The sequence below is a fragment of the Vespa mandarinia genome, chromosome 19 (genome assembly GCF_050613455.1).
Source record: "Vespa mandarinia isolate Hongniang chromosome 19, ASM5061345v1, whole genome shotgun sequence".
NCBI lineage: Eukaryota > Metazoa > Arthropoda > Insecta > Hymenoptera > Vespidae > Vespa > Vespa mandarinia.
Window position 1 is genome coordinate 2,627,501 of NC_140828.1, and position 10,000 is coordinate 2,637,500.

General features: G+C 29.1%; 1 protein-coding gene across 1 annotated transcript in view; it reads right to left on the reverse strand.

The window, feature by feature from the left end:
- The window catches only part of Cad87A (cadherin 87A), a 149,562-nt gene that overhangs the window by 63,624 nt on the left and 75,938 nt on the right, over positions 1–10,000 (reverse strand). Inside the window, exon 3 of the mRNA XM_085662682.1 lies at positions 6,950–7,005. Coding sequence (XP_085518808.1) covers positions 6,950–7,005 — 56 coding nt within the window. The remainder of the gene's footprint in view (positions 1–6,949; positions 7,006–10,000) is intronic.

Consider the following 10,000-nt stretch of genomic DNA (forward strand, 5'->3'; position numbering starts at 1 on the left):
CGTTCGTATTATTTATCTATTTGTATATTTATTTATACGATTTTAAAATGAAATGACAACTGATTGAATATATATATATATATATATATATATATATATATCGATTTCAAAATCGTCTATCGAATCAATTTCATTTTTCTGTCAGCCATTCTTTTTTTTTTTTTTTTCCTTTCTTTTCTTACTGTTTTCCTTTTTCTCTCTCCTTCTTTATTTTGTTTAAATGTCTGATTTATTTATTAATTCAATTTTAATGTATATTTATTAAGAGATTAAAAATTGATTGGATTATTTGATTTGGATAAATTCTATTGGATTATTTGCTTTTTTTTTTTTTCTTTTTTTCTTTCGAAACATACGATCTGCGCGTATCAATCAAATAGATATAATAATCAACTGTACATTGATTAGAAATTATTGATTGTGCAATTATTGATTTAGAAATTATTATTATATATATATATCGAATTATTTTAATTTCTACAAACAATTTATTCATTAATAACTAACTATCTATTCGTAAATAAAAATTTTAAATATCAATAATCCGTGTAAACTGATAAGAAATTATTGTTGAAAAAAAATTAATTAAAAAGGCAGAAAAAGAGTGGGGGAAAAAAAAGAAAGAAAAGGAAAACAATTATTTTCTCATACGAATGGACAAAATGAAATACGTAAAAAAAAAAAAAAAAAAAAGAAAAAAAAAAGTTACATTAAAACAGAAGTTAGTAACAAAATGTTTTCATTATTTATCGGAACGTTTCGTCGTAAATTTTTTTTCTAAAACATTTTAGCGAATAAATTCAAATATACATATGTAATATAGTTCAATAGAGAAAGAGAAACAGAGGGAGAGAGAGAGACAGAGAGAGAGAAAGAGAGAAAGAGAAAGAGAAACAGAGAGAGAGAGAGAGAGAGAGAGAGATAAAGTATAGAAACATAGACGTGTAGAAAATGAAGGTAGGTTCTCGTGGATTAACTCGAAACCACGGCGAATAAATAACCATTTGTCGTCGAGAATGACCTCGATGGAAACTAAGACCCACCACTCTAGGTCTCTCTCTTTCTCTCTTTCTCTCTCTCTCTCTCTCTGTCCCTGTCTCTGTCTCTTTCTCATTCATTCACTTTCAGTCGTCCATTTTCCTCTTCCTCATCTTTATCCTGCGGGAGCTTACGCGCACTAAAGGCTTAACGTAAATCCTTTCCACCGAGTGTATCCAGAAATATACGCCCAGCTACCGATAATAAACCTAATTATTCAGTTTAGCGACTTTCTACCATGAAAATCTTAACGTTCTAACCTTTACCAGTCTCTATACTCTCTAAATTTATCGTAGGTTATATTACAACGATTATGTGTTTTTTCTTTTTTTTTTTTCTTTTCTTTTCTTTTCTTTTTTCCTTTTTCTTTTTTAATCCTCTACAAAATTCCCTTTCTTTTAATACATAATATTTTCACGAGCTAATGATTAATTATATTACGTGAAGAATAAAGAAAAAAAAAAAAAGAAAAAGAAAAAAAAAGAAAAGAAAAAAAAAAAGAAAAGAAAAATAACTCCTGATATAATTTATAATTAATACGCAATTCTCTTTTATAATAGCTTATATACTTATATGTATATATGTATATATATATATATATATATAATATATTTCTATGAGAGAATATTGTATATTTTATATATTTATATATATATATATATACATTAATTATAATTTTGTAATATTATATAAGAGAGATCCGATATTATTTATATATCGGATATAAAGTAATAAAATAAAAATCATAAATAATTCTAATAATGTAGATAAATGAGATTTTAAAATGTTTCTCTATGGAACATCCCCCTCTAGTTGTATCTAATTTGTATTTACAAAATTTTCTTTTCATCCATTTCATCTCCCTCTCTCTCTCTCTCTCTCTCTCTCTCTCTCTCTCTCTCTCTCTCTCTCTCTTTATCTATCTATCTCTTTATATTACATTTTCAAAGACCCAAATGTTTTTCTTTTAACGTTGAAAGTAGAAAAGTCGAGTATCGAAGTCGGAAATTACGAAAGTAAAAGTTAGGACGCTTTCCAAGAATCTTTCTTTCTTCCTCCCTCTCTCTCTCTCTCTCTTTCTCTCTTTTCTCTTTCCTTTGATCTTCAAATTCGTCAAAAAAAGATAGAGAAAAGAGAGAGAGAGAGAGAGAGGGAGAGAGAGAGAGAGAGAAAAGCTATTAGAACACTAAAGTATTCCTCGTGATTGTAAAATCGACTTTGATATCGCAAAGGGTTGAAAACAAAAATTTCGAAAAAGAGAGAAGAAGAAAAAAAAAAAAAGAAAGAAAGAAAAAAAGAAAGAAAGTAGAGAGAATAAAACGTATTAATGTTTCTTTGACTTCGATTATCTCGAATCGTCTTCTTCTCGCGATATTTCGAAAACCAAAGGAAAATCTTTTTTCTCCCCTTCAAGAAAATTCATCAAATTTGATTGACGTATTTTTCTTTAAAAAGGATAGAAATAATGGGGAATGATATCGGTGACCTATAAAAACATATCAATTCGAGACTTTTTAAACTTCTTAAATGAAATAATTTTTATGACAGTCGTTTGCTCTTTCTCACCTTAATAAAAAAAATATTATAATCTATGTACGTACGTATTAAAAAATAAAATGACGATAAACTTTTAATTTATTTTTCTAATTTCTCTCTCTAACATTTTCTAAATCATCTTTTTCACGATATACGAGATTTATGTTGAATGTATATATAAAATTAGAACTTACAATTATAAACTTATATATATATATATATATATATTTTTCTTTTTCTAAATAATTCTCTTAAAAATAAATATGTCGTATTATCTGTACGCTTTTCGTACATTTCTAAATCCTATAAAAAAAAAAAAAAAAAAAAAAAAAATCATCATCTGTCTTAAATATTAACGTCGAATGAACTTAACAACTTAGCATAATATATTTCTAATTATTTTGCAAAACGAACGAATTAAATCCTTTGACTAATCGTCGTTTACGTTTTCTCGTTGAATATTACGTTTTCTTGTCTTTTCTAATTTAAAAAAAACAAAAAACAAAAAAAAAAGAGAGAAATAAATGAAAAAAAAAAAGAAAGAAAAAAAGAAAGAAGAAAAATGAAAATGTTGAACATTAAAGAGGTTATACTAAGAGACCACGAAAACCGCTACTTTTATCGCATTTCTCTTAGCGCACACAGACACATACACATACACAAACACACATGCACACACAAACACACACGCGCATACACTCATACGATCTTACATGTATGTAGCCGCAAGGAAGAGCCGTTCCAGTAATTAGTTCCTTCGTTACATTCTTTCTAACGTCCTTTCGATACGACGAACACGAGTCGACTGACGAGGCGACAATGTTAGAACTTCGTCCTTTATGAGCTTGTGAATAAACAACCTTTAATGTTTTTCGACTTAGCGTCGTACATTCTATAAGTTTTTTTCTAAACATCTCTCTATTTAACGACAACATTACGAAAGCGACGATCGTTTTTCGGTACTTCGATTTCTTTCGAGAAAAACAGAGAAAGAGAGAAAATACGAGCGAGAGAGAAAGATAGAGAGAGAGAGAGAGAGAGAGAGAGAGAGAGAGAGAGAGAAAGAGAGAGAGAGAGAGAGAGAGAGAGATAGAGGATGTAAACAAAGAAATAAGCAATAAAACGTACGTATATAGTAATAAATTGATTATGAATGACAAATTCAAGATTACGCGCGATCTAAAATTTTATCCTAAATTAATAAAATATAATTAATAATAAAATATAATTAATAATTAATAATTAATAATTAATAATTAATAATTAATAATGAAATATAATTAATAATTAATAATAAAATATAATTAATAATTAATAATAAAATATAATAAATAATAATATATAAAAAATATAATAAATAATAATATATAAAAAATATAATAAAATATAATTAATAATTAATAATAAAATATAATAAATAATAATATATAAAAAATATAATAAATAATAATATATAAAAAATATAATAAAATAAAATAAAATATAATTAATAAAATTAAACATAATATTATATTTTTCCATTGATATATTAGGTGGACCGGAAAGTAATGTTGTTTCTGGTGCACGTCGATATTTGATTATTAAAAATTGTTAAAAATTGTTAAAAATTTATACGTTTGAATTTAATTTAAGAAAGCGACATTACTTTCCGGTCCACCTAATACATATATATATATTTTTCCTTCGTCTTATTTATTATTCTCCCTTTCCTTCTTTTATATTAATTTGCAAAAACAATTACTATATTAAGATATATGAAAATAAATTGTTTTATGAATGCCTTTGAAAAAGATAAATCGTGGTTGGTTATGTATGTACATACGTAAGAAATATAATCGAATAATAGAATATTTCAAACAACGAGAATATAATTCATATATTATAGAGTTTCTTCATTAATGAAATTTCATGGATGGATGGATGGATGGATGGATGGCGAATACGTCGAAATAGTTTCTCTTATGGTTAACATGAGCATACACACTCTCCCTACATAACAGGAAGATGTTACATATGTATAAACATATGTACCTATTAGATCTATCTATCCATACGTATATAAATATATACATACATATAGATACATATGTATGTATATAAGTTCGAACTACTAACTAACGATCCATGTACATTTCAGTTGAAATGATCTGAGAAGGAGAGAGACAAAGACAGAGACAGAGGAAGGGAGAGAGAGAGAGAGAGAGAGAGAGAGAGAGAGAGAGAGAGAGAGAGAGAGAGAGAGAGAGAGAGAGAGAGAGAGAGAGAGAGTGGAAGGGTGAAAGGGATAGAGAGACAGAGAGACAGAGAGACAGAGAGAGAGAGAGCTTAATGTCGAGGCAATCGTATCGACTATCTAATATATATACATATATATATATATACACGCAAACCCCATATATATATATGTTGCTATACTATAGTGACGTAAGAATGTGAAAATGATTTGAAAGGAATAGATATCGAATGCGATAACGAGATAGAATGAGACAGAAAGAAGAATAGAAAAAGGAAATGAAGAGAAGAAGGGGAGGAAAGCGGAAATGGATACCGTTGAATAAGGGTGATATAAAAAAGAAGGTGATGGTGAAGATGGTGGTGGTGGTGGTGGTGGTGATGGTTGATGGTGGTGGTGGTGGTGATATAGTAGTTGGTTAGTGCGTGGAAGAAAAGAACAGGGACTCGTTTTAGACGTGATCGTACGTGATCGAACGGAGAAGCGAATAGTCGCCGTATTATTGAGCGAGGGACGCATTATCCCGTAATACGCTCGGCTGCATCCGGCATTATCGGAAACTCGTTGCTCTGTCTCGATGGTGCCGTATTTAACGGGCTCCTGAAATCTAGGGAAATCTCGTGTGAATGTATAGAAGAGCTAAAGAGAGAGAGAGAGAGAGAGAGAGAGAGAGAGAGAGAGAGAGAGAGAGAGAGAGAGAGAGAGAGAGAGAGAGAGAGAGAGGGAGAGAGAGAGAAGATTATTAAAATCTTTCCTTTCTTGCTTTGTTTTTTTTCTTCTTCATCTTTTTCTTTTCTTTTCTTTTCTTTTCTTTTTTTTTTTTTGTTTCTTTTCTTGTCTTTTTCCATTTTATTTTCGATCATTCGCAATCATAAAATGTAGAATATCTATTTTATTCCCCTTCAATTCTTTATCTCTGATTCGATGAAAAAAGAAAAAAAGAAAAGAAAAGAAAAGAAAAGAAAAGAAAAGAAAAAAAAAGAAAAAGGAAAAAAATTTCAAAATAAATCATTAAACAATAGAATTGCATCGAATTGAATTATATGCGTAAACTTTATATATTATCTATCTGATATGTCTTAATACTGTTCATCCCTTAATAAAATTCTTTTTTTCCTTTGCCATAAGATATTTGCCGTAATACATATATTTTATTCAATATTATAATACTACATGCGATAAGTACGATATTAAACCAACTTAGATATGTAAGTATCTAAAACGTTCTACATACACATACACACACACACACACACACACACACACATATATATATATATATATCTACGTATAGTTATATATCGGAGAAACGATAAGAAGGAATATGGCTACGTTTTTCGATATTACTTGTCGCGCCAACTACATTTACATTTCTCTAAGTTCCAGCTTTATTTACTTAAGCACTTCTACCCTCCGTCTACGAAGATTAGATTTTCTCTCTCTCTCTCTCTCTCTCTCTTTCTCCTTTACTTCTATGTCTCTAGAAAAGTATTTGCAAAGAACGAGGCAAACGTTTCTTATATATATATATATTTCACGCTTATACTCAACGTTTCATCATTCTGAAAGTTAGATAAAGAAGAAAATAGTCAGAAAGAAGGTGTGAGAGAGAGAGAGAGAGAGAGAGAGAGAGAGAGAGATGTTTCAGTAGAAGCTTCCTGTTTCCATCCCCGGAAAAAGGAAACTCTTTCCATCGTCTTTCTAGTTGTCCTTTTCTATTTCTGTTCCCTATTCTCTATCTATCTATCTATCTTTATCTCTCTCTATCTTTCTTCCTTTATCTCTTACACATTCACATGGAAAAAAAAAAGAGAGAGAGAGAGAAACTATCGGTTGTTCGAACACTTTATCCCGTTGTCCTAGTTCGTTCACGACGACGGGAAAATATTTAAACGTTTCTCCATTCCGATCGTTTGAATCCATTCGTAGAATAAGACACGACAAGAGTTCGATCTTTTCTATTCTTAAATTAGAGAATTAATAGAAAAATAATAGATATAACATGTTAGAATTTTATTATTATAATATTCGTATCTAAAAATGAACAAACAAAACTATCGATCGTTACTTCGTTGATTGATTCTCGTTGGATATGTTTAATTGTGAATAAGGATATAATAAAAATTTAGATTAGACTCTTACCGCTCGAAGAAATCAATAAGAAGATAATAAGGATAGCTCCTCGAGTCCTTGAAAACCTGTAATAAAAAAGAGAGAAAGAAACAAATTAAATAATGCACAATTCACGAATAATATATTCATTTAAATCGTTCAGATCAATTTGATTATCTAGCATTTTCTTCTGATATTTTTTTTTTGTTTTCTCTTTCTTTTTTCATATTATTTTTCGTAATTTAAAAAAAAACTTTTATCTACAGCGTATGTCAACGAAATTTTTCGAAATTTGAAATTGCTTTTAGATCGCTTTAATAATCGTCGACTCACGTGTACCTATGCATACATACACACACACACACACATATATATATATGTATACATACCTAAATATATAAATTGATTCAAAAGTTTCTATAACGATATTAAAAAATCAATTATTCTATCGACGTATCTTTTTAATAGCAAATATTATCTCTCCTCTTTCTTTTTTATTTTCTTCAAATCTAAAAAGCAATAAAATTTAGCTCGTAAAATTGTTAACTTAAATAAATAAAATCGAAAGATATTTAAAGGTAAAATTGTTAATTTAAATAAATAAAATTTAAAAACTTGAAAGATATCTTTAACGTATTATACGACTGATTGATTAATTAATTATAATTATCTAAGAAATTTGTCTAATCGATCTAAAAACGCTTTTGTTCGAGCTTTATTACTAATAAACACGCATAACAACGCCTGTATTGGATTTTTCTGAGTGACGTAGGGAGAAATGACGTGTACGTTGAATATCAGTATTTTGCCGTCGAATCTGCAGGCTCGATTTTATCCTTCCTATTGTTCCCCCTTCGTCAAGTTGACAGAGCATCCAGAACGATAAAGCTCCTATCGCGAAACCGGAAATGCCGGTACACGTGCCTCTCTCTCTCTCTCTCTCTCTATCTCTTTCACATACACACACATACAAACACAACAGATATACACATACATACAACAGACACACACAACAGATATACACATACATACAACAGACACACACAACAGATGTATACATACATACAACAGACACACACAACAGATATACACATACATACAACAGACACACACAACAGATATACACATACATACAACAGACACACACAACAGATGTATACATACATACAACAGACACACACAACAGATATACACATACATACAACAGACACACACAACAGATATACACATACATACAACAGATACAAATACAACAAATATATATATATATACACACACACATACACACACACCGTTACACACAGGTTATCCTTTAGCCTCGTTAAACTTCAACGTAACATTCCTGTATCTTCTTCGCTCGTCCTCTCTCAGTTAATTAAGCACAAACATTGTTATCCCTTAATACGTACTTAAATCATCATTACTATGATAACAATAATAACAATGATAATAATGATAACAATGATTACGACGATAATGATGATTAATTTATTAATATAACAATTTAACATAGAATATCAATATACACGTCGTATAATAATCATTTATTCTTCAATTCGAACGAATGATAATATTTGTATGCATTTATCTATGTATGTAAGATTTATTTTAAATATTATATTACATTTTGAAATATATTAAAATCGAATTGAAACGTAATATTCGATAGAAAGTATCTTTATTATCTGTTTTAATGAATGATGATAAATAAAAGAAGGAAAGAAAAAAAAAAAGAACAAAGAAAAAGAAAAAGAAAAAAAGAAAGAGAGAGAGAGAGAGAGAGAGAGAAAGGAGAAAGAAGAAGTAGGGAAGAAAAAAAAAAACAAGCAATGAAAAATGAAAAATGATTTGGTCGAACATTAATTACGTATAAAAAGAGACGTGCAATTTGAAAATTTACTAATGAATTGCAAATAGACGCTGTAACGTTCTCAAACAAAGAGATTACGAGAATCTTACTTTATTCGTTCAATTTTCTTTCTTCGTAAATTAATAACGTGAAGCAAAGGGAATAAAAAAAAAAAAGAAAAAAAAAAAATGAATATACTCGAACAGGTCTCTACATAAAAGACCGTAGATAATTTTTTTTTTTTAAATCGATTGATTTATTTCATGACCATTATTTAAATTCGTAATTTTAAAGTTTGTAATTTTACAAGTTAGGCTTACAGTTTTACAATCACTCGAGACTCTCTCTCTCTCTCTCTCTCTCTCTCTCTCTCTCTCTCTCTCTCTCTCTCTCTCTCTCTCTTTCTTTTTATACATATATACTGATTATTTATTATTTATAATAATGACTATATTAGTTATCAATAATTAATTCCTCAATTGTTTCACTCGTTTAATAATTCAATAAAAAAAAAAAAAAAAAAAAAAAAAAAAGAATAATATTATCTTCGATAAATTATTAACAGAGACAATGATAAATATCATAAATTATTATTACCACCACGTATCGATTATATATCCACATTGAAAAATTTAAAAATTACGAGAAAATAAAAATCGATTATAATCAAATAGGATTAGAGTACTTAGTTAAGAACTTCTTTTTTTTTTCTTTTTATTTTTTTTTGTTTTTTCTTTTTCTTTTCGATTTAATCGATATGATAAATCTCCCTTTTCATGGAAAAGTAATGACAAATATCTAACGAAGAACGAACCGATTAATAATGTTCCGGATTAGCATTTTCATGGTGGCAGTAGGAGTAAAACGGTTCGATGGATTTCCCTTGAAAATCTTTGTTTCCAAGATAATTCATTGGATTTTCGCTATGTACGTATATATGTATATGTATGTGTGTGTGTGTGTGTATATATATATATGTGTGTGTGTGTGGCCCCGAGCTCGCATTAATCAGCGTCGAAAGTAAAGAGAGTGGCTGGAATCGACTTTATCAAGGACTTTATCAGGATAATCGAATGGAGTTGGAACGATCGAACGCTTTTCTATCTTTATCTTTGTCTCTCTCTCTCTCTCTCTCTCTCTCTCTTTATTTCTCCCTTCCCTCCCCTCAACCCGTTTACTCTTACTTTAGCCTATTCTCGTTCCAGTAGGAGTTCTCTTACGTACAAGCAGAA